Genomic DNA, 25,179 nt, shown 5'->3' with positions numbered 1-25,179 from the left:
TTATTGTAATATATAGTAAATTTTTTTAGACTGCTTCATGAGGTGATGAACAAAATATAAATTGATGAAAGGTGCTTCTGGGTCCTTAGACTTGTATTTCATGTTCTTTTAATTATAGATAGGGATTAATTTCTTTTCCACAGTTAATGGCATGAAGTAGTTAGTACCCTGTTAGGTTGTATTATATATAAAGCATTTTTTTTCTTTCTTGTTGTGCTTATTTTTAAGGGTTAAATCCTTGTCAGTCTTCAGTGGACTTAAAAATTTTAGAATACTTTCCTATCATAAAATCCTTTGGAAAAAACTTTTTGAGTACTTTTTCATAGCAGAGTTTACATTTGCTGATTATTTACTACTCTGTAGTTGACCTAAATGTTTAAAATATGCTCTGTATTTAGTGATTATTAATAATAATCTTTAAAGGCCCACTTTAGAAAAGTTTAGTGTTCTGTTGACTTTTGGAAAACTTATTTTTTTTCATCAAACTTCTAGCCTTTGAAGTAAATTTCATGGATGATGTGGGTCAGACTCTATTAAACTGGGCTTCTGCTTTTGGAACTCAGGAAATGGTAAGCTAATAAATTAAAAGTAGTATTTGAAATCAAAGGTAGAAATATTAATAAGGTAGCTTCATGATTCTTCATCATTTTACAGGTAGAATTTCTTTGTGAAAGGGGTGCTGATGTTAATAGAGGTCAAAGATCATCATCATTACATTATGCTGCATGTTTTGGAAGACCTCAAGTAGCAAAGGTAAAGTCCAGGTTTTTAAATTACTAATATAATATTTGACATTTACATGGTTCCAAAATTAGAATGATATAAAAGCTTTTTTCTGAGTCATGCTTTCATGCCATCTTCATTCATTCCATTCCCCTTGCCCACTATAGGTAAACATTTTAAATTTTCATTTTGTGTTTATCTTTTTAACCTTTTTAATAAAGATACAAAGGTAAATATATATGTTTTTTATTACCTTTTCTTGTACAAAATGTAACATATATACACTGATTTATACTTTGCCTTTTTCCTTTAATAATTTAGATTTAAAACCTTTCATATAGTTGGAGAGCTTTTCAACATCTGTATACTTATCCTTTGTGGATTTACTGCAAGTTTATTCAGCTAGTCACTTATTCGTAAATACTTGGTTGTTTTCCAGTTTCTTACTCTTGGCTGTGAATAACTTTGTTCAGGCATTCCTCAGAGATATTAATAAAGTGCAAGTATTGCAATAGAACAAGTCCCAATCCTTTGCTGATTGGCGGGTCTAGCCTTCCATTTATTAAAAAAAAAAAAAAAAAAATGCAGTACCTGTGTAGACAATAAAACAAAGGACAATAAAATGAGGTATTCCTATACATTTTTTTTATTGTTTGTAAATAATAATCATATTCTATTTGCTGAAGAATCATAATGTCATTGATTCTTAGTTTACCAGAAGAATTTGGAGAGTTCCTTTTATAGTTAAGAAGAAATTGAGGTTCAGAGAGGTCAAATGATAAGGATTGAACCAAGTGTATCATCCAGGTCTCTAGAATCTTCTTATTGTGAAGTAAGTTGGCATAGTGCAATATTAGTTGGCTACAAAGTTAGGCACACATGGATTCATATCTTAGCTCATTAACAGTAAAGACTGTATGGCCTTTGGCAAGTTTCTTAAGTTTGACTTGCAGTTTTATCAATAAAATGTATATATATTCCTTGCATGATTATTGTAATAATTAGGGAAAAATCCCATTAAGAAAAAGAAAGAAAAATTCCATGAAAAAGCAACTAGTATAGTAATTGGCACGTATCATATGCTCAAATGGTAGCAGCTTTTGTTGTCATTTTAACACTATAAGAAGATTTTTTTATGATAACTTAGCCTTCTAACCTGGGAAAGATGTTCTCTTCAACCTTGAATTCTGTCAGTTTGAGTTAATTTTTATAGAGAATGAGGCTCCTGAGGGCAATGAAAATTTTAATAAACCATTTTCTTTTGACCTGTACTGTTCTGTAGTTATGAGTGGCTGAGTGGGAGAGAAGGAGCCAAATGAATTGTGTCTGATCCTAACCTGTATTGATTACACATCAGCCCATAATGAACTATAGATGCTGTTACTAAGAATGATACAGTAGGTAGCACTCACTATTCACTTTAACTGTGACAGCCAGTGTCTTAAGCACTGAAAATGTCTTGTTTAATCTTCACAGGTTCTTCTGTTTTTAATTTATTGTAAGATACACCTCCACGTTCTTCCCCTACCCCATACATATTTTAACATCTCTTAAATAGAAACATGTCTTGTAATTGCTCTTGAACAGATAGAAATAGCAGCATAGTTATCATTACCTGTCCATGCAACAAAATTTGTCAAATCGATTTTAGTAATTTCAATGAAAAACCCTGTCTGATAGAAGAGCTCTCTCAGAATGCTGAATCATTAATGCTTTTTTATGGCACAGATAATAGCATTTTCGCATTTTCTGAAGAAATACAAATAGTAGTTTCTTTAAATCAAAGAATAATTATGAATTATTGTGTTCAGAATGTGAAGTTATAGAAATGCTTTATTATATTTTATAACATGTTTTGGTCAAGTAATATGTGGGAAAAATGTAAAGTTAATAGAAAAAGTTCTAAGCAAAAAAAGCATTGTTGCAAAATTAATTGGCATTGTTTTTTCTTTCCTAGTGGTACTTAGATTTAATGAAATACTGAATTATTGTGACTCAAACCCCAGCAGTTTGGAATTTTTAGTCAGTGCTGCATACTTTCTTTCTTTTTTTAAAAAATGTATTTTATTTAATTTTCGAGAGGGAAAGAGGGAGAGAAAGATCAATGTGTGGTTGCCTCTCGAGTGCTCCCCTACTGGGGACCTGTCCTACTACCCGGGCATGAGCCTTGAGTGGGAATCAAATCTGTGACTCTGGTGCATAGTCTGGTACTCAATCTACTGAGCCACATGAGCCAGGGAGGTACTGCATACTTTCTTGGTGTCTTTATGTATGCACTTATTTGTCAGATATATCTATCTATTACATTTATTACATCATAACAGAGTTCAAAAAACTACCTAAAGGATGATAGGAAAAATGTGAGATATGTTCCCTGTTCAAAAGGACTTATAGTCTGCCTGTGAGAGAGTCCAGTGTCCATTAAAAATTGGTGAAGAATGTGATTAGTATTTAAGAACTAAATTTTGTAGTGCATTCTGGAAGAATTGATTTAACTTTGTTTTGTTGAACTGATTTAAATTGATTTAATTGGTAGTATGTAGGAAATGATGATGACCATGTCACAAACTGAATCCTAGTAGCTCAGAAATTGGGAGGAATAGTTTGATAGAGAAGATGACAGTTTCTTGTGGACATGCTTAATTTGAGTTATTAGTAACCAAGTGAAATTAATCTGTAATTTTTTTCATGTTATAAATAGACGACTTCTACGATGATGTATGCAAAGACAGATTTTTCTTTTTTTAAATTTTTTGAATGTGTATTTTATTGATTATGCTATTATAGTTTCCCATTTTTTCTGTTCCCCTTTATTCCCCTCTGTCCTGCACCCCCCTCCCATCAGCATTCTTTCCTTCCCACCCCGCCTTAGTTCATGTCCATGGGTCCTACATGTAAGTTCTTTGGCTACTTCATTTCCTATACTATTCTTAACCGCCCCCTGACTATTTTGCACCTACTGTTTATGCTGCTTATTCCCTGTGCCTTTGTCCTTCTTTCCCCTCGCCATCCCATATGATTTCCATTTCTGTGATTCTGTTCCTCTTCTAGTTGTTTGCTTAGGGTTTTGGTGTTTTTTTTTTATGTTTTAGGTTCACTTGTTGATAGTTGTATGTTGTCATTTTACTGTTCGTAGTTTTTGATCTTTTTCTTAGATAAGTCCCTTTAACATTTCATATAATAAGGGTTTGGTGATGATGAACTCCTTTACCTTCACCTTCTCTGGAAAGCACTTTATCTGTCCTTCCATTCTAAATGAGAGCTTTGCTGGATAGAGTAATCTCAGATATAGGTCCTTGCCTTTCATGACTTTGAAAACTTCTTGCCAGCCCCTTCTTGCCAGCAAGGTTTCTTTTGAGAAATCAACTGATAGTCTTTTGGAAACTCCTTTGTAGGTAACTGTCTTCTTTTCTCTTGCTGCTTTTAAGATTCTCTCCTTATCTTTAATCTTGGGTAATTTAATTATGATGTGCCTTAATGTGTGTTTCCCTGGGTCTAGCTTCTTTGGGACTCTGAGCTTTCTGGATCTCTTGAAAGTCTATTTCTTTAGCCTGACTTGGGAAGTTCTTCATTATTTTTTCAAATAAGTTTTCAATTTCTTGCCCTTCCTCTTCTCCATCTGGCACCTCTAATGATTAAGGTGTTGGAACGTTTAAAGTTGTCCCAGAGGTTCCTGAGTCTCTCCTCATTTTTTTGAGTTCTTTTTCTTCATTATGTTCTGGTTGAATGTTTGTCTCTTCCTTCCGCTCCAAATTTTTGATTTGAGCCCCAGTTTCATTCACTTTACCCATTGGTTCCTTGTATATTTTCCTTAATTTCTCTTTGCATAGCCTTCACTTTTTCCTCCTTTTGCAGCCATACTCAACCATTTCTGTGAAGACCCTGATTACCGGTTTTTTAAAAGATTTATTTATTTATTTATAGAGAGGGGAAGGGGGGGCAAAAGAGGGAGCGAAACATCAATGTGTGGTTGCCTCTTGAGCACTCCCCTTGATGACCTGACCCGCAACCCAGGAAGGTGCCCTGACGGGGAACCGAACTGGCAACCCTCTTATAGTTTCCCATATAGTTTGCAGGCCAGTACTCAATTATTGAGCCACACGAGCCAGGGCTAATTACCAGTGTTTTGAACTGTGCATCTAATAGGTTGACTAACTGTTCGTCACTTGGTTCTATTTTTGGAACTTTGATCTGTTTTTTCATTTGGGCCATATTTCTTTGTCTCAGCATGCCTGTTACATTGGAAGGGGCGGAACTTTATGTATTCACCAGGACAGGACAACCCAAGTTGCTGTGCTGTGTGCTCTATGTGGGGGAGTGGCCAGAGTGGGAACAGTGTTGCTTGCTTGGCTGTTGGCAGGCTTTCTGTCACTTCCCCCACTACCCACAAGCAAATTGGCCCCTGTGGTGCTGATTCCTGGGTGGGTGGGTGGGTTTGTGTATGTTCTGGGACCCTGTGGGTCTCTCCTGTGAACTGTCCTGGGATGCTGAGAGTTTCTCTCACTGCCACAACCCCCACAGGTTTTTATATCCAAAGGTTTTGAGGCTTTCTTTTACCACACTGGAATCCTGGAATGCACAGTCTGTCTTGCTCCCCCGCTGTTCCTCTTGATTTATCCACACGCAGATGTGGGACCGCCCAGTCTGCCAGCTGCAGCCTTGCCTGCCTGGTCCTCCTGGCGCCACCTTGCCGGTGGTCCTCTCCACCCCCCGGCTGCCCGTCTCCATCCCTCCTACTGGTCTGGATGAATGTTTCTTTTTTAACTCTTTGGTTGTTGGACTTCCACGCAGTTCGATTTTCTGGAAATTCTGGTTATTTTTTAATTTTAAATTTGTTGTTGTCCTTTTTGTTGCGTGAGGAGGCAAAGTGTATGTATCTGTCTACACCTTTATCTTGGCCAGAAGTGTCACAAAGACAGATTTTAATTGGTATCTGCTTGATTAAATAATTCTGTAATTCTGTAATTTAAAGTATATGGGTACAACCTAAAGATTGCTGAGTTGGATATTAAAGAAATAAAGTGTTAATTGTTATTTTCAAATTAAATGCCTTTTTTTTTTAGACTTTATTACGGCATGGTGCAAACCCAGATCTGAGAGATGAAGATGGGAAAACTCCACTAGATAAAGCTCGAGAAAGGGGCCATAGTGAAGTAGTAGTTATTCTTCAGTCTCCAGGTGAGGGATAAAAATTTTTTCCTTTTAAGCCATTTGCTATTACTTTTCAGCTTTACTACCATAGAAGTAGCTTTTTGTAGACATATTAACATAATGTAAATGAAGTATTCCTATGAAGTTGAATAATTATGTAATATACCCTTACATTTGAGAAACCTTTAACAGTGTACTGTTGTGTGTTCTTTGAGACTATGGCTGCATGATTTTAGACCAAATCAAAAGTTTAAGAGGTGTGGGAAGTCATAAAGAGTAGTTGGATATTGTGTAGATGAAGTACTTAGACTAAATTTGTAAGTTTTCACTGAGGAGATAAATGCAGAGCCTCTGTGAAATTATTTTTAGAATCAGGTGGAATTTTCAAAATTATCTCCTTAAGCTCACTGGAGGTACTAATGCTTTTTTGTATTTTTACAAGCACCTGTGACAGATACAATATTCCTACTTTAATTTAATTATTGTTAATTGGGGATAGTTAATAGTTTGGTGTTTGGTACATTTTAGTATTTTTTTCATTGAAAGGAAATTTTTCCAAAAAATTATTTCACTGAATTGTATTTGTCTGCAGGTGATTGGATGTGTCCAGTTAATAAAGGAGATGATAAGAAAAAGAAAGATACAAACAAAGATGAAGAAGAATGCAATGAGCCAAAAGGAGATCCAGAAATGGCACCCATATACTTGAAAAGGTTATTACCAGTGTTTGCACAGACATTTCAGCAGACTATGCTGCCTTCAATAAGGTAGTTATACTCTTTGTATTTACTTATTAAATTATGCCAGATGTATAGTTTTATTTATCTCCCTTTCTCACAGGGATTTGAAGTTTATTGTAATATTGCAGAGGTATAGTAAGAATACAATTAGATTGGAGAGTTAAGTCTTTTTGTCTGATCTGACTTCAAAGAAGTTTAAAAAACCAAGAGGACTAGGTTTCTAACACATTTTCTTTTAGCTCTCTGAATTTCAACTCTAGGGAAATTTTGATAAGTGAGCATTTATTGAGCTTTAAAAGCAGGCTTTTTATCCCTTTTTTTTTGTTATTCTGTTACAGTTGTCCCAGTCCCCCCGCCCCCAATTTCTCTCCCCTACCCGGCCCAGCCCCCCACTCCCAGTCAGGCCCCACCCTGTTGTCCATGTCCATGCGTCCTTTATACATGTTTCTTGACTAGACCCTTCTTTTCCTTTCTGCCCCCTAGTTTCCCCCTCCCGCCTCCCCTATGGAGGCTTTTTGGTAGTGTCGGTGTGAGATGGTTTTTAGAGGAGTTGCCCAAAGAAATGAGACTTGGCTCTTGCTTACTATATATACCCTTATAGGCTAGTAAGAAAGGTGAGTGATAATACAAAATGGTAATTGATAGGTTAGACATATAATCAGAGTTCCCTGGAAATATAAGTTATTTGACAACTAATTGGGCTGGGCAAATTGGAGATGTTATGTAGAAATTAGATTTAAATTGAGTTTTAAGGGATACTTGGGAGCTTTCTAGGCAGACGGATTTGGAAGTATCATTGGGCACCAGTCTGTGCAAAGGCATGGAGGTATGAGTCAGATCATCCTAGTGCTCTCTGCTGAGAGCCTGGTGGCTCTCTCTCTACAGTGTTTCTGTTTATAGTCTGCCATTTCTATCCATCTGTTTAATAACCTGGTCAAAAGTATCACTGTCTGTAGTTTGACTACTCCGATCTTTTCTCCTCTTTTTCTCTTTTGCCCCTTTACAGTCTGTTCCTACATAAAAGGCTGAATTATTTTTAAAATCCCAATTATGTCATATCACTTTCTGGTTTTATCCTTTTGATAGCTTCTAAATGGCTTTGACTAAAACCCAACTCCTTAGCTCTCAGGTTTGCAAGGTCTTATCCAAATCTCACCCAGCTCTCTGACCTTATTTGGTATACTATATAACCCCTAGACCATTACACTTACAGTATTCTAGCATTCTTTCTATTTTAGAAACACTACAACTGTATTTTTCCTTAGGGCTTTTGCATTTATTTCTCTTTGCTGAAGACTCTGTTCCTCAGTCTTTTGAATGGTTGGTTGCTTCATGTCGAACAGTTCTCAGTTCAAATGTTACATCTACTGACGTGTCCAACTAATTTAAATTTACCTCTAAGACACCTTTGATATCAATCATAATGTTTTACTGCCTTTTTCTTAAAAAAATATTTATTTATTTATTTATTGTTAGAGGGGAAGGGAGGGAGAAAAAGGGAGAGAAACATCAGTGTGTGAGAGAAACATCGATTGATTTGCCTCTTGCACATCCCTAACTGGGAAGACCTGGTCCGCAACCCAGGCATGTGCCCTGACCAGAAATTAAACTGGCAACCTTTCAGTTTGTGGGATGAGGCTGAGCCACGACACCAGTCAGGGCTGATTACTGTCTACAGAGCTTGCAATCTCTGAAATCTTGCTCTTCGAATGTTTTTGTTTGCTTCATTGTCTGTCCTCTAAAGTAAATTCCATGAGAGCTGGCCTTGTATACCACTGTATTCATACAAAGATAAGGAGGCTTAGAAAAGGGTTGATTCCTAAGGTCTTTCTGGAATAAGTCCAGCCATTGTTAATATAACAAGAACTGTTTGTGTGACATCCATGTAACCTGGCAGCCATGGTGAGTGGACCAAAATGCTCATGCATGAACAGTGACACCTTTACTATACTAGTCATTGGGGGTGGTAGACATGTTGAGTGAGCATGTGTACCATGTTCATACTGCATTCAAAATGACTGAGTAGAGCAACGAATCTGTATCCAATTCTGCATTAAACGTGAACATTCCTCTGTGGAAACTGTTGGGATGATGCAGAAACCTGCAACAATAGGCAACTGTTGATTGACAGCTTTGCCTCAACAATGTGCCTGCTCATGCATCACATCTCGTGCAGAGTTTTTTTGGTGAAACATTTAATCCCTCAGGTGACTCAGCCCCCCTACAGCCTAGATTTGGTGCTCTGTGACTTCTGGCTTTTCCCAAATCTAAAATCACCTTTGAAGGGGAAGAGATTTCAGACCATCGATGAGATTCAGGAAAATACAATGGGCAGCTGATGGCAATTGAAAGAACTGTGTGAGGTCCCACGGTGCCTGCTTTTAAAGGGACTGAGGTGTCATTGTCCTGTGTATAATATTTCTTATATCTTGTATATTCTTCAGCTAATGTCTCTGTTTTTCATATTACATGTCTGGATACCTTCTGGACAGACCTCGTATAGATATTTAGTGAATGATTGAATGGGTGTGTTTTGTTAGCAGTTGCAAATAGTTTGGTATTAGTTTGTCTGGATATGTTTGGATAACTCAGTAAATAATATTACAAAGGTAGACAGGAGTCTTCATGACTTATGAAGGCCTTTGTGGACCATGATAATGAGTGTGGACTTTATACCATAGTTACAGAAGGATCACTTCAAGTCAGATTTGTGATTTATAAAGATCATTTTGGCAAGCTGGTGGAGAAAAGGACTGGAGGAGATAAGTATGAAAACAGATAGTTGAAGGATTCATTGTAACATGAACTTCAGACATTTGCCAGGGGACTGGTTTGTAGAAACAAATTCAAGAGGTTGGGAGATAGGTTGTATAGGGATTCAATGTGGGGGATGTGAGCAATGAAGCAAAGGAAGCAGTGAAGAATAACTGCCAAATTTTTGGCTGAGTGATTGATAATTTGATTTTTGGTTATTTTAAGTTTAGGGGTTATTAGAACATGTAATTTAATAGTATTCAAGTGCCTTAAATACTAGTTTTATGATATTGCATTAAAGTGCAAACAGTCTGTCAGTAATATTAAAAAGGGAATGTCTTATATCCTAATTTTTTACCATTTCAGTTTGAAATTTGATCAGAAGAGTGAACGTACCCTGATCAGACATTAAAGAAGAGTGTGTGTGTATATAAATTTCAGCTATTATGTATCAGTACTGGCCTATGCACATTGTCTGTTCAGGAAACAAAAGGCAGACAGCAGGTTCCTGAGGGCTTCTGAACAGAGATTAGCAGGATTTTTAAAATTAAATATTTTATTTATTTTTAGACAGAGGGGGAAGGAGAGAGAAAGAGGGAAAGAAATATCAATGTGTGGTTGCCTCTCATATGCCCCTTACTGGGAACCTGGCTTGCAACCCAGGCTCATGCCCTAAGTGGGACTTGAACCATGAATCTTTGGTTTAGCAGGCCGGTGCTCAATCCATTGAGCTACACCAGCCAGGGTGAGATTAGCTGTTTTAATGGTGGAGTAGTTTGTACAAACCTGATTATTCTTTGTAAGACTTCCCCCTGCCTCTTTGGTTTTAGAGATGTAATTGACATATAACTTTGTTTTAAGGTGTACAACATAATGATTTAATAATATGCATCTTTTGTAAAACAGACTGAGGGCTTCCCACTTTGGTTTTGAAAGGTTACATTGAATTTTGAAGAGGTCTAGTACATAAACACCTTTGGAATTAGTGTCATAATGAGACAAAAATTGAGTTTGTTTTTTTAGCAATGGAATTCTGAGAATCCAATAATATTCTTAAAAAAAAAATCACAACTTGAGAGAAAATTAGACTTGTTTAGCTAAAAGGGGAAATTGTTCTTGGATGAGAATATTTAAGTCTAAGATACAAATCTTATTAAGTTGATAGATTATGTAGTTCTAAAGAAAAGAACTACAGAATTTGGTTGAGAACTTGGCATATCTTAATGGTCATCTGAAAGAATGAATAGGTGAAATTTTTGAAGAAAAATCTGAATAGCAAGTGTAAACTTTCAGTAATTAAATCTTTATGATAACTGGAACAAGAATTTATAAAATCAGCAGAATAGTATCTCTCTCCAAAAAGAGCCAATTATAGACAGGAAATGAATGTATTGTAATAGAAGTATCATAAATCATTTGAGAGAGGGAGGATTATTTAGTAAATGGTACTACAATAGAATATCTATTCTGTGGCTTGATTTTAAGAAGCTTAGTCCTTTACATTGTATGTTTGAACAAATTCAAATTGGATTAACATGTAAAAAAATAAAACCTTAGGAAAACAAAAAGAAAATAATTTAAATCTTTATCATAACTTGATAGAATGAACTTTCAGAGCTTGTTCTTGTTAGTCTTGTCATTTTAAAATTATTTTATGTAAAAAATATGGAACTATATATCAGAAACAATATTAATCACATCCATAAAAGTACCATAAATATAAACTCTTAATCCAAATAAATATGCTAGTAGATTGGTGTTTGTTAGCATGAGAGTGTGACCAAGGGATAGTATCTTTATTATACAAAGAGCACATACAAATTTTTGATAAATATATGGGAGCCAATTTAAGTAAATCAGCCAATGACATCATCGTACAATGCTCAAGAGAACACATAGCAAAAACTAATATGGAAAAATCTATTCCCTACTAGTAAAAAACAAAATATTAAAAAAAAAGATTTAATGTCATTTTCACACATTATTTAAGAAACTTTTTAAAAAATGTAACAATATTGTAGTATATCTAGTGATAATATAAGCTGTTAACAGCTTTATTTGTCCTTCCAGCTATATTGAGGTATAATTGACATACAAAATTGTGAGATATTTATAGTGTATGTCTTGGTAGCTTGATATATATACCTATACATTGTGAAAGGATTCCCTCATCTAGTTCATTTACACATGCATCACCTCACATTTATCTTTTTTGGGGGAGGTGAGGACATTTTAAGTTCTCAGCAGATTTTAATTACACAATAATACAGTGTTATCAACTATAGTCACCGTGTTTTACATTAGATCCTCAGACCTTATTTATCTTCGTAGCTGAATGTTTGTGTAGCAGGTCCTAGAAGAATGTTATTCAGCATTGTTTAGATAGAATGTTGATGAGATGCTGTAGGAACTTAACTCTTTTATATCAGTTAGCCTATTACATGTCATTTTGCTTGAAGTCACAAAACCTATTTAGAGTTGTTGTTCAGTGAAGACTAACCCTCACCCTAACCCTTTACCAGCCTCTCTCCCTAAAGAGTGTTACAAAGTATATAAAATAGAGATCACATGCTGTAGAAATACAGCTGTGTCACATGCCTCTCTTGAACATCAGTAGTGATTTTTGCTTCTACATTCTTCCTGTGGAAGTCACCTCAAGGGTAATAATACCAACATTTTGGTGTCTAGCATACTATAAAATATGTAATAAAAGCTTTTATGTAATAGACAAGTCTCCTCTTAGTCTATAAATGTGTGGGAATGTGTTTATTTTAAAAGAACAGGTTGCTTGTTATAAAATAGAGGTTAGTTTGTGTGACTGAGTGTCTCCAATGTTCTAAGCAAAACTGTGGATAAATAGAAGAAGGCATACCAGGTGGTTAACTGGGGACATTTTAGGGCATGGGATTTCTAGGATCTCTTATTTATATGAGAATATAGTTTTAATGAACATGGCTGTAAAATATGACAAAGGACAAAGATGCTTAATTCAAAATTTGATTTTCATATAAGTTACCAGGTATTATAAATTGTTAGAGCCTTATATTTTGGGTTATGGGAAATTTTAGGTTAGTTCCAGTTTATACCACTTATTTTCTTAGCAGTAATTGCATTGCTTTTTACTTGAGTTTTTGAAATTATCATGGCATGTTAACAGTCGTGCTGGTTAAATATAAAATGGAATAGCACGTTTAAGAAAATTATAAAAATGATTTCAGTTTTGATGAGCTCAGTACATTAATATTAGGAAATAAATGAAATTACCTAAAAAATAAGAAAATACTGTCTTATTTTTTTGTATTTTATTAAGAAAGAGTAGGTTTTAGCAAAGCTTATAAAACCTAATATTAGATATTTTAGGTTTCATTAATGTGTAGTTGCATTTTGTTTTATTTTAGCTTCTTATGACTTCCTAAAATTCTTTTACTTTTCAAGGAAAGCAAGTCTTGCTCTGATTCGAAAAATGATTCATTTTTGCTCTGAAGCATTGTTAAAAGAAGTTTGTGATTCTGATGTTGGTCACAATTTGCCTACAGTACTTGTGGAAATCACTGCAACTGTCCTTGATCAAGAGGTCAGTTTATATCTTTTTTGAAGCTCCTATAGATTCCCCTTAGGTAATGTCTGTAAAATAATTTGTTTGTCCCAATTTCAGCAAGTCATTTTTTTCTGTGCAAATTACTGCATTTTTCTACTCCAGGCAACTAAACTTATTTTTATAATTTTTTCTAATTTCCTTTTTTTCTCCCCCCAGGATGATGATGATGGCCACTTGTTGGCTTTGCAGATCATAAGGGATTTAGTAGATAAAGGTGGCGATATTTTCTTGGATCAGCTAGCCAGACTTGGTGTAATTAGCAAAGTGTCATCTTTGGCTGGTCCTTCCTCAGATGATGAGAATGAAGAGGAATCAAAACCAGAAAAAGTGAGTGGTCCTAATTGGAGTGCTATCAGGAATAAGGTTTGTTTGAGGAAATCTAGTTCCAGTTTACAGTGGGTTTTGGCAAAATAATGGCAATATGAACTAGTACTATATTTTTAAAAATTTGGTTAATTTAGAAAATATTGATAATTAAAATGTAGAGAAAAGCTGCAAATAAAGAATATTAGAGTATCCTCTATGCAGATTCACTAATCATTGACATTTTGTCCATTTGCTTTATCATTTGCAGACATTCATGTGTGTGTATGTGTACATTTAAAAAATATTTGACAGAAGCTTGATATGTAGTACCCTTTTACACCTAAAAACTTCACCAAAAACCCAAGACATTCTCTTATTCAATTATAGTATAATTATCAAAATTAGGAAATTTAATATTTATTTAAAACTGTATCTAATCCAGAGATAATACTCAAATTTGCTATTGTCCTTAATAACATTTTTTTTCTTTCTGATCTAGAATCCCATACCGGAGAACATAATTACATTTAGTTATCATATTCCTGAAAAGCTGCAACAGATTCTCAGCCTTTCTTTTTCTTTCATAGCCTTGGCATTTGTGAAGAGGACAGACCACTTAGTTTGGATAATGGCCTCTTGGAAACATGGTTTTTATATGTACCATGTTTCTTCATTAGATTCAGATTATGTGTTTCTAGCAGGCAGACTATAAGGTGTTGTTATGTTCTTTTCGGTACTTAATGTGCCTTCTCAGTGGCCCATGATGTCTTTTTACTGTCTTGCTAATAATGTTAATTTGGATCACTTGATTATGTTGGCCTCTGCCAGGTTTCTCTATAATAAAATCACTCCTTTTTCTTAAAAGATTTTATTTATTTATTTTTAGACAGAGGGGAAGGGAGAGAGAAAGAGAGAGAGAAACATCAGTGTGTCGTTGCCTTTCACATGCCTCTTATGGGGGATCTGACCGGCAACCCAGGCATGTGCCCTGACTGGGAATCGAACCAGCGACCCTTTGGTTTGCAGGCTGGCACTCAAGCCACTGAGCCACACCAGCCAGGGAAAAGTCACTCTTTTTTTCTTTTGTAATTAATAAGTAATTTGTGGGGAGATAATCTGAGATTATTTTAAATATGCTATTCCTCATTAAACCTTTACCGTCTAGTTTCAGTATTCATTGGTAATTCTTGCCTTAGATTACAAATTTAAAATATACTTTATCTGTCTCTACTGATTGCCAACAATGATTTAGTCCTAACATTTAATGAATGCTTACTATATATTAGTGACAGCATAGTGATAATATTTTTAAAAGATTTTATTGATTTATGTTTAGAGAGAGGGGAGTGGAGTGAGAAAGAGGAAGAGAAATATTGATGTGTGAGAGAAACATAGGTTGGTTGTGTCCTGCATGTCCCCACCTGGGAACATGGCCCTACAACCCAGGCAGGTGCCCTGACTGGGAATTGAACCAGTGACCTTTTGGTTTGCAGGATGATGCTCAGCCCACTGAGCTACATCAGTCAAGGCAAATAGTGATATATTTGAGAGGATGTTGGATTATGGGTTTTAATTGTAGAATCCTGAAAGGGTAAGACAGAGAGAGAATATGTGTGTGTTTGTGTTTCCTAAATAGGCACGGTGATGGCTGGGTTCATGCCTCTGGAATTGGTACACTCAAGAAATAGATTACACATTCTAGCAGACATTTTGTAGAAATTAATAAGCAGATTCTAACACTTAAATGGAAATGCAAGGGACTTACAGTAGCCAAAGCTACCTTGAAAAGTATCCAAGTTGAAGGACATACATTAGTGGTTTTCAAATCTTATTGCAAAGCTATTGTAATCAAGAAAGTGTGGTAGTAGTGTAAGATAGATTAATGACACACATGCAAAGGTGGGGAAAAGTAAGTTTACAGGTGTTCATATGGAAAATAATTCAATGATTAATAAATAATACTACAAGAATAAACTTTTACATACAACTGTAAACCTACTTTTGCCAACCCTTGTATATATGGTCAGTTGATTTTCAGCCAAAGTGCTAAGGCAATTCAATCAGGAAAGGATGATTTATTTCCTTAAAAAATGCTTGAATGGGGGCTGGGTCAAATAGGTGTAGGGATTAAGCATAAAACCCCCCCACAAAACAAGACATTAATAGACACAGGCAGCAGTATGTATGGTGATTACCAGAGGGAAAGGGGGTGGGCAAGGGAGAAGAAGGTAGAAGAGGGTAAAAGGGGGATAAAATGTGATGGAAGGAGACTTGACTTAGGGTGGTAAACACACAATACAGTGTACAGATGATGTGTTACAGAATTGTATACTTGAAATCTTAATAATTTTATTAAACAATGTCATGCCAATAAATTCAATAAAAATTTTAAAAATGCTTGCAGAAGTGGATAGCTAATACAAACAAATGAAATATTGACCCTTATCATATACACCATATACAAAAATTAACAGAAAATAAACTATAGGCCAAAATGTATGGGCTAACATTGTAAAACTTACAGAGGAGAAAGAAGAAAATCTTAATGACTTTGAGCTTGACAAAGATTTCTTAAATAGGGCATTAAAGGTTATAGTATAAAGAACAAAAAAGTCAATGAATTGTACTTAAGTAAAATTAAACTTTTGCTCTTCAAAATATATTGTTTAGAAAAGAAAAAGGCATACCATAAAGTTCCCTCAGATTTTTTTTTGTATGAAAATATTTTAATTCGGCTTTCATTTTGATGAGTGTTTTCAGTGCTAAAGAACTCTTGGATTATCATTTTCCAGAACATTAAGAGAACCTCCATTGTCACCTGATATTCATAGTCCCTAATAGAGAAGTTTGCTATAATTCCCATTAGTTCCTTTGTATATAACTTTATATCATCTGGCTTTTTAAAGATTTTATCACTGTTATTTTAGCAATTTGAGTTTGATATGCTTTGCCGTGTTTGGTGTATATGTGTGTGCATGCATATGTAGGTGTTTATCCCTGCTCAAGATTGTTTAATTTTCTTGATCTGTGGGCTTATGATATTTGTCAAATTTGGAAACTTTTCAACTATTGTGTAAGGATTGTCCACTCTGGCTGTTTGGAATGCAAGTATCTGATCATCTTACGTGCTCTCTGGGAATTGTTCAGTTTACATTTTTTCAGTTGTGCTTTGCTCAGCCCTATATGTGAGTGGTTTAAATACTTATGGTGACACTTTGTAGATTTCTAGAGGCTTTTATTGCTTGACTCCCTCATCCTAAACTTAGTCTTCACATATTCCATTTGCCTTAGTCTCTTCATACACAGATCTCCGTTTCCTCAACTAATATTGTTGAACCTTGTGTTTCCTCTTCTGAAGACCTTAGCCAGAAAATTCTGTCTGGATGTAAGGAGTTTACCATGTTTGTTTTCATTTTTTGGAGAATCACAGTCCTTTGTTACTCAGTGTTTGAAAAACACTTTCCTATATTTTGTCTAGTTTTTATTGTTTACAGTGGGTGGTTAAGTCTTGGTCCTTGTTAGTTTGTCATGGCCTGAGGCATAGATACTTACATTTATAGAAATTATCCATATTTTATGATCTTATTTTAGTGTTATAAGCTACTTCAGGAAAAAAAATCACATGAAATACTTATTTTTTAAGTTAAATCTGTATAAAATTTTAAAGTATTTTACCCATATGCATGTCTGCACACATGTCAAATTTATATATGTTTATGATGAAGATTCTCAATATTTTTAAATGTCAGCAAAATAAAAATGTTTCAGGATTCTAGGTTAGAAAACAGTATTTACAAGTTTTTTTTGTTTTTGTTTTTTTTTTACAGTGCTCTAATTAAAAGATTTTTATGATCATAGGAATAACCTAGTATATTTGGTTCACTTGGCTAAGGGTGTGCCCTGCAGTTTATTCTTAGGAACTTCTCTGGTGTTTCTGCTGGGTTTAGATACCATTTACCTAGTCTAAACATATATTTTTTTTACAAATAATCAATTAGGCCCAGAGAGGTGGAGTAGACCTAATCCATTGGTCATCTTTTCCAGTGCACTGGGAAATACTATAACATAGGTCATTGTTTATATAAATTTCTTAACATTTTTAGGACTTATTTTGTAAGATTTAGTAATAGGTGATTAGTTGAATCAGAATACATATTAAACTATAGGTAACTGACTTATTTTCAGGATGTTTTTAATTGCCAGTTTGATTCATGTTTGTGTTTTAAACATACTTATGAATATTTGGAAAATCAATTATTTTTCACATTTCATTGAAAACTTATACATATTTAGGAAGATGAACCACAGGAAGATGCTAAAGAATTGCAGCAAGGTAAACCATATCATTGGAGAGACTGGTCAATCATTAGGGGAAGAGATTGCTTATATATATGGAGTGATGCAGCAGCCTTGGAGTTATCTAATGGAAGTAATGGATGGTTCAGATTTATCTTGGATGGAAAACTTGCCACCATGTATTCAAGTGGTAGTCCTGAAGGTGGATCAGATAGTTCAGGTAATATTTTGTTTCTATTAAAATGTTTTACTAGCTTCTGAAGTTTTGATAATTTGTTTTTTTGTTCATATTTTTGCTGTCATTGTCATAGAAATAGTATATCCTTGTGATAATAGAGCTAGCTTCTTTAATAACAACAGAGAAAAATTGTATTATGAAAGCATTTAATAAATGCCTTCTTAGTGTATGAGAAGAAATAGTACTGTATCTACTTTTATCTCTCCAGTTGTTTAGGTAAAGCTGTGTTTTGTCTTATAATGATGAATTGCACTTAATGTGATGCTGTCTCAAGTTATAACTCTTCTCAAAAGCCTTACACCTTAAAAATTGTGGTTGTAGGATTGCTTTTATGCCTGAACGTAAATTTATCAAACCAGTCAGGGTATACCAAAGAAACAAACTCTGCTAATTAATTTTTTGAAAATAAGATTGATATTCCAGTGGGTAGTTTTTGTTTAAGAAAAAACAGGAATATATGAAAGGAATGAGGTTTTAAATCAACATTTTTGTCTTTATAGAAAGCAGAAGTGAATTCTTAGAGAAGTTACAAAGAGCTCGAGGCCAAGTAAAACCATCTACTTCAAGTCAACCTATACTCTCAGCACCGGGACCCACTAAACTCACTGTAGGGAATTGGTCACTAACATGTTTGAAAGAAGGAGAAATTGCAATTCACAACTCAGATGGTCAGCAAGCAACAATATTGAAAGAAGATTTACCTGGCTTTGTATTTGAATCTAATAGAGGAACCAAACATTCATTTACTGCAGAAACATCTCTGGGTAAGTATGTAAGTTTAGCAGATAATAATAAGTGAATGTGTTAAATCGCAATAATAAATGTCGTGTGAAATGTCCTTTTTTTTAAAAAAAAATAAGGTTCGGAATTTGTGACTGGCTGGACTGGCAAAAGAGGCAGAAAGCTGAAATCTAAGTTAGAAAAAACGAAGCAAAAGGTAAAGTTTTGGGTTTTGCTTATTTTTGTTTTTCAACTCTTTTATACTGACATGTTAAGTTTTCCATGGTAGATTCTAAGCATTTAAAAAATTGAGCCATATAACAAAGCTGCTCTAATCCAACATACAGCTTTCTTTTTTTCTGTGCTTATTGTTCTATTTCCCGCAATATATATATGTACATTTACCACAGTGTATATACATTTACCGTACTTATAATTTTTCTGCAGTAGACTATTGAACAATGTGGGGGATTTGACGCTGGCCCCTTGTGCAGTCAAAAATTCATGTACAACTTTTTAAAAAAAATCTTATTTATTTTTAGAGATTGGGGGGAGGAGGGAGGGAGGAAGAGAGGGAGAGAAACATTGACATATGATGGATTGCCAACTGGGGCAACCCAGACGTGTACTGTGATTGGGCCCATGACCTGGCCCGCAACCCATACATGTGCCATGACTAGGAATCGAGCCAGTGACCTTTTCGTTTACAGGATGATACCCAACCCACTGAGCCATGCCAGTAAGGGTAATTTGCATGTAACTTTTGACTCCCTCAAAACTCAGTTGTCTCTTTGTATCTGTGGGGGATTGATTTCAAGACCCAGGATGTTCAAGTCACTTATATGATATGGAGTAGAACAGTGCATGTATTTAGTTAGGTGCTAAATCAGCAGATTCCTAACTGTGCATTGAAAATGCTGTTTTCCATATACACTTGGTTGGATGTAGAGGTAAAAATCCTGGGGAGCCCTGGCTGGTGTGGCTCAGTGTATTGAATGCCAGCTTGCAAACTGAAAGATCTGTTCGGTTCCCAGTCATGGCACATGCCTGGTTTGCGGGCCAGGTCCCAGCTAGGGGCGTGTGAGAAGCAACTGATCAATGTTTCTCTTGCACATCGATGTTTTCTTCCTGTCTTTCTCCTTCCCTTCTCTTTTCTCTAAAAGTAAATAAATAAAATCTTTTAAAAAAAGGCAAAATATTTTTTACAGGTTGTTAAATTTAGTTTAAGTGGAGTAAGTCCTGTTTTAGTATATGATACAAAGTTTGAATAATCAAAATTGAAATTATGAGTTCTTTTGTTTGACACTGCTAAAATCTAGAGTAGTTTCGTAAACTTTAGAATCTTTTGACATATATGAATAAAAATTATACCATTTTTTGGAAGTTGATAATGGGACAAACATCTTAATTATAAAAGTTGCGTGTGTGTGTGTGTATGTGTGAGTATGGGAATATTTGGTAGAAGTATTAATTGTAGTGGAAATTTACATTTGTTATTTCAATTTTGACAGGTACGAACTATGGCTCGTGATTTATATGACGACCACTTTAAAGCCGTTGAAAGCATGCCTCGTGGAGTGGTGGTAACACTCAGAAACATAGCAACTCAGTTAGAGTCATCTTGGGAACTTCATACAAATAGACAAGTATGTTAGCCTCTGGATTTTATGACACGCAGTGATCTTGGTTTAGTTTTTCCCCTTTATTCTTTGTATTATGGGTATTGATTAGGGGTCAGCAAATTATACCCAGGAGCTAAATTTGTTCTATCACTTATTTTTGTATGACTTTGTGAGATAAGAATAATTTTTTATATTTTTAAATGGTTGAAAACAAAAGTGAGAATAATAATTCATGATAACATGAAAATTATATAAGAATGTATTATCAGTGTCCATAAGTAGTTTTATTGTTTATACTATGCTTATTCACTTATATACAGGACAGGAAAAGGTAGGTTTACAACTGTAATACAAATTAAATACTACAATAATTAATAAACAATAATACAAGAATAAATTGTGTTTTGTGGTCTCCACAACTGTAAACCTACTTTTGCCCACCCCTGTATTGCCTGACTGCTTTGGTAGCTACAACAGCTGAGTTGATGGAGAGACATGGCCTGTAAAGGCTAAAGTATTTGCTATCTACCCTTTACGAAAAAAGCTTGCTGACTCTGGTTAGAGATAATTTGCCTTAATAATTTGAACTTCTTAATTTTACTTAATTTCTAATTTACTTTCATGGTAATTGATGTTCTGATAAGTATATAAAGACCTTTTACTTTTTTTGATTGTCATTAAAATTTTTTTTTCTTTTAGTGTATTGAGAGTGAAAACACTTGGAGAGATTTAATGAAGACAGCTTTAGAAAATCTAATTGTACTTTTGAAGGATGAAAACACAATTTCACCATATGAAATGTGCAGTAGCGGCTTGGTGCAAGCACTTCTTACTGTTTTAAACAACGTAAGTTTATTAAATAGTACAGAACAAAGTATATAGTTTCAAAAATCATTTTTGGCTACCCCTTTGGCAGAGTGATATTTACTTTGTTTTGTCAAGAAATATTAAATTATAAAAGCTGAGTAATAAATATTAATATTTATAATTTCTTCAGCCTCTACTTGAAGTTGCATTATTAATTTGAGCCAATTGATTAAGTAATTGAGTTTTAGATGTTTGTGTTATCCCATTATTTGTTCAAGATTTTGTTGAATAAAATACTTTAGCCTAAGATTTAATATTATGCTCTAATTTCCTTATTAAAAACGAATTAGTCCTAAGACCTTCTTAAATACCTAAATTTCATTATTGTGATAAAAATTTTCCTTTATTTTAATGGAACAACATGTATACTTATTTTAACAAATTATAACAGAACTATGGAAAGAGAAAGGTTTGTCTTTATTTTAGTTCTCTTGGCTGTTTAAATTACTTGATCTTAATCATTGCATGTAGTGATACACTCTGAAGATTTACTTTAACTTCAGTCACCTCATATCTTTATTAACTTTATCATTTGCATTTATTTCCACTTATTAAAATTATATTGCTATATCACAGTAATGTCTATGAAGTTGCTGTTTTGTTTTTAAAAAGATTTATTATTTATATTTAGAGAGAGGGGAGGGGAATGAGAAAGAGAGGGAAAGAAACATCAATGTGTAGTTGCCTCTTGTGCATCCTCCACCGGGGACCTGGCCCACAACCCAGGCCTGTGCCCTGACTTGGAATCGAACTGGCAACCTTTTGGTTCACAAGCCAGCAATCAGTCCACTGACCCACACCAGCCAGAGTAAGAAGAATTTTAATGGAAAGAAAATAATGATTTCAATTAGATTATAATGATCATTTTATAAATATTAATATCCACCTTTGTAGCATGTGTTTTGATAATTTTAGTAACAGTCTTAAAGCTTTTTTTTTGTACTTTCTCCTTTTTGGTTTCTTTAGAGTATGGATTTAGATGTGAAACAAGACTGTAGTCAACTGATAGAAAGAATAAATGTTTTTAAAACAGCCTTTAGTGAAAATGAAGATGATGAAAGGTAAATAGCCATATTTCTTTTAATTTGATATTTGCAGTGTTTGCAATATACGTACTTTAAAATAGAATCTAATAGTATTTATACACAAAATAGGAAATTTTTATTCAATAAAGACAAGATTTTTAAAGCAAATTTAAGTTACAATTGGAAGTCTTGAACACTGATTAAATATTTGATGATATTAAGTATTCATTATTTTTTAGGTGTGATAATTATGTGATTTTTGTATTTTAAGAATTTTTGTTTTCTAGAAGTACATACTCAGAATATTTCTAGACAAAATGATTTGTTCTCTGGCATTTTCTTCAAAATATATAGGAAGGAGAGAAATGGGTGGGGATGTGGATAGAAATTCATTGGTTATTAGTAGATAATAGTTGAAACTGGTGATGGGTTGATGACATTTCATTTTACTATGTTATTTAATGTTGAATGTAAATTTTAAAAATAATTGAAGTTCAAATTTATTAATTTTAAATACCATTTTAAATGAGTGCATATTTCACTTAATGATTGTATAATAATTTGAATATTATATTAAAATTTTTACTCTTTGCAAATTAATTTAATATTAACAAATACTTCTCTCAGTGGAAACATCTTATTACATAAAATCCTTTAAGTGATGTTACTGAGTTAAACGTGGTAGATTATTTTTAAAGTTTGATACAAATTGTCAAGTTATTTTCCAGAAACATTATATCAGTGTTATCTTGCCAACAAATACTATAATTTCTAAAACTTTTCTGTTTTATATATCCTTCTATATATATGTCAAATACAGTAGAATTTTTTTAAACTTTAAAGAATTAATTATATATCCATTTTGCAATGGATAAAAGTTTTACAAGAAAAAGGCGATATTCTGAAGGAAATTGAGTTACGAGAGTATCTTAGTTTTTACTTAGATGTAATGTAATGCAAAATTAAACTTCTCTTTGCACTCATAAGAAAGTTAGAGATCTATATGAGGTTGGTTAAGTATAAACTTTTTCTGTATGAATTTACATGAAATTATATAAAAATTCTTTAACAATTATTTTTTTCATAGCCGACCAGCAGTTGCATTAATTCGAAAGTTAATAGCTGTACTAGAATCTATTGAACGTCTACCTCTCCATTTGTATGATACACCAGGTTCTACATACAACCTCCAGGTAACCATGAAAAATGCAGTCACTATTATTGCTGAATGCCTTTAGGAGCAGTCTTATACTTTTTTAAAAAATAAAAACTTTAATATTGTGTTAAATAATGATTCTGCTTAATTATTAAAGACTTTAATGCCATTGGATTATTCTTTTTAAAGACTTTTGAATGTATTGGCATTTCAATTTTATTTAATCAAATTGCTGTGGATTTTCAATAAAATATTTATTGTAATCATATTTATTTATGGTAGGTCATAAGTGGCAAAAGACACTTTATCTGTGGAAAAGTAGAAAAAAGGGTCCTTTTGTTCTAGAATTATGAGTTATGTCCCTTCGTCTCTATGTGTCAATATGTGAGCATAATTCTTTTTCTTGCATTCTGTGTGTTATTTGTTAGAGCCTGATTGCCTTCCTTAGCTATTCCTATTGATCCTTTCAGAAATCTATCATTATCATCGGTGTTTATAAAAAACCTGTTTCTTCCTAAATGTTATTTGGTTAACATTCTCATTTGTTGATTTAATTACTCTTTTATTAGCAACTGTGATCCAGATATGAACAGACAAAACAAATATTCTTACTGTTAATAGCTTCATTATGTCTTCTATGGGTTACTTTAAGTATTTCCTAGTAGGTCCTTTGGCCTTGAATCTTGCATTTGCACAGACTATTCTGTATTATACTGCATGAAATAATTTCTTTTAAATATTGTCTTTAATAAGGGACCAAGAATTTATATTTGACAAAATAATACTCAAGGTAAAAACTTGCCATACCCCCAAGAACTCAATAATACTGTAGAAGTCACTAGACTCGCAGGGTAGAGAGTTTGTCCAGAAAGTTACAGTGTCGTTAGTGCTCTTCACATTGAGTATATAGTAAACAAGATGTTGAGGTCTACTGTATTTCATTTCAGACAGAATGATAGAAGCAAGTGGGTTTTGTGGTCCATCCTTTTTATGACTCTATCTTTGATAAGCGAGTGAAGTAGAAATTAGTCTCAAAGACTGGAAAACTTCCTCTGCTTCTACAGTTCTAGGAGCACCAACACCTTTTATTATGTACTTTTCATTTTAGGAGATCACACAATACAAAGACAGGAAGGCTAGGAATGTGCCCTCTGGTAATTTCACAGCCTAAAATGCTATCCAGATGCACATAAAAATATTTGACTGTGTGTCTATCAGAATTAGTTAAGATTTATACAGAAATGAAGCTACCTCACATTGCTAGTCTCCTACTTCTTGCTTACTAAGACTTACTGGATTGGAAGCTATCTTGTATTTTTAAAAGTTTAGGACCCTGGTCAGGTCGTTCAATTGGTTAGAGCAGAGGCCCCCAATCTTGTTGGCACCAAGGACCCACTTTTCCAAGGACGGTGGTGTAGGGGTTATAGGAGCTGGAGTTCAGGCATGGGGGGAGTTGGGAGCGGTCAGGAGGCTGAACGCAGGCAAGCTTCACTGGCTGCTGCTCACCTCCTGTGCTCTGGGTGGGAAGGTAGCGGGGAGGAGACAGGAAGCGGAGCTCTGGCAAGCTTACCTCGGGGACTGGAACTGGTCCACAGCCCAGGGTTGGGGACCCCTGGGTTAGATCGTTGTCCCAATACATCAAGGTTGTGGTTTGTTCCCTGTCAGGGCACTTGAAAGAATTAAGCAATGGATATGTAAATAAGTGGAACACCAGTTTGATGTTTCTCTCTCTCTCTCTCTTCCCTCCTCCCCCTTTCCCTTCCTCCCTGGCTCCCTCTTTGCCCTTTCCTCTGTGTAAACTAACAAAAGTTTGTTACCCATAGATTATTTAATATATTCTGGTTTTAAAGGAATAAGCTAATTAGTGCTTTTCATAACAACTGGAAAAATACAAGTTTTAAATTAAAGATGTAATACTTCTCTTAAAGTGTTTTATACCATGGAAGTATTGAATTAGCCCAAACGTTCGTTTGTTTTTTTCCA

The 25,179-nt window shown here is 34.3% G+C and overlaps 1 protein-coding gene across 6 annotated transcripts in view; it reads left to right on the top strand.

The window, feature by feature from the left end:
* The window catches only part of HECTD1 (HECT domain E3 ubiquitin protein ligase 1), a 94,899-nt gene that overhangs the window by 35,498 nt on the left and 34,222 nt on the right, over positions 1 to 25,179 (top strand). For all 6 annotated transcript variants that reach the window (XM_054577908.1, XM_054577909.1, XM_054577907.1 and 3 more), the window contains exons 7-19: positions 493 to 569; positions 655 to 753; positions 5,787 to 5,901; positions 6,467 to 6,641; positions 12,804 to 12,942; positions 13,123 to 13,293; positions 17,566 to 17,788; positions 18,307 to 18,570; positions 18,667 to 18,743; positions 20,038 to 20,172; positions 20,848 to 20,994; positions 21,982 to 22,076; positions 23,128 to 23,233. In XM_054577908.1, the coding sequence (XP_054433883.1) occupies positions 493 to 569; positions 655 to 753; positions 5,787 to 5,901; positions 6,467 to 6,641; positions 12,804 to 12,942; positions 13,123 to 13,293; positions 17,566 to 17,788; positions 18,307 to 18,570; positions 18,667 to 18,743; positions 20,038 to 20,172; positions 20,848 to 20,994; positions 21,982 to 22,076; positions 23,128 to 23,233 (1,823 nt within the window). The remainder of the gene's footprint in view (positions 1 to 492; positions 570 to 654; positions 754 to 5,786; positions 5,902 to 6,466; positions 6,642 to 12,803; positions 12,943 to 13,122; positions 13,294 to 17,565; positions 17,789 to 18,306; positions 18,571 to 18,666; positions 18,744 to 20,037; positions 20,173 to 20,847; positions 20,995 to 21,981; positions 22,077 to 23,127; positions 23,234 to 25,179) is intronic.

This window comes from Pteronotus mesoamericanus, unplaced genomic scaffold (assembly GCF_021234165.1).
Source record: "Pteronotus mesoamericanus isolate MK-2021 breed Mesoamerican mustached bat unplaced genomic scaffold, CSHL_Meso_final contig_46, whole genome shotgun sequence".
Classification (NCBI taxonomy): Eukaryota; Metazoa; Chordata; class Mammalia; order Chiroptera; family Mormoopidae; genus Pteronotus; species Pteronotus mesoamericanus.
This window is presented reverse-complemented; position numbering and strand designations above follow the sequence as displayed.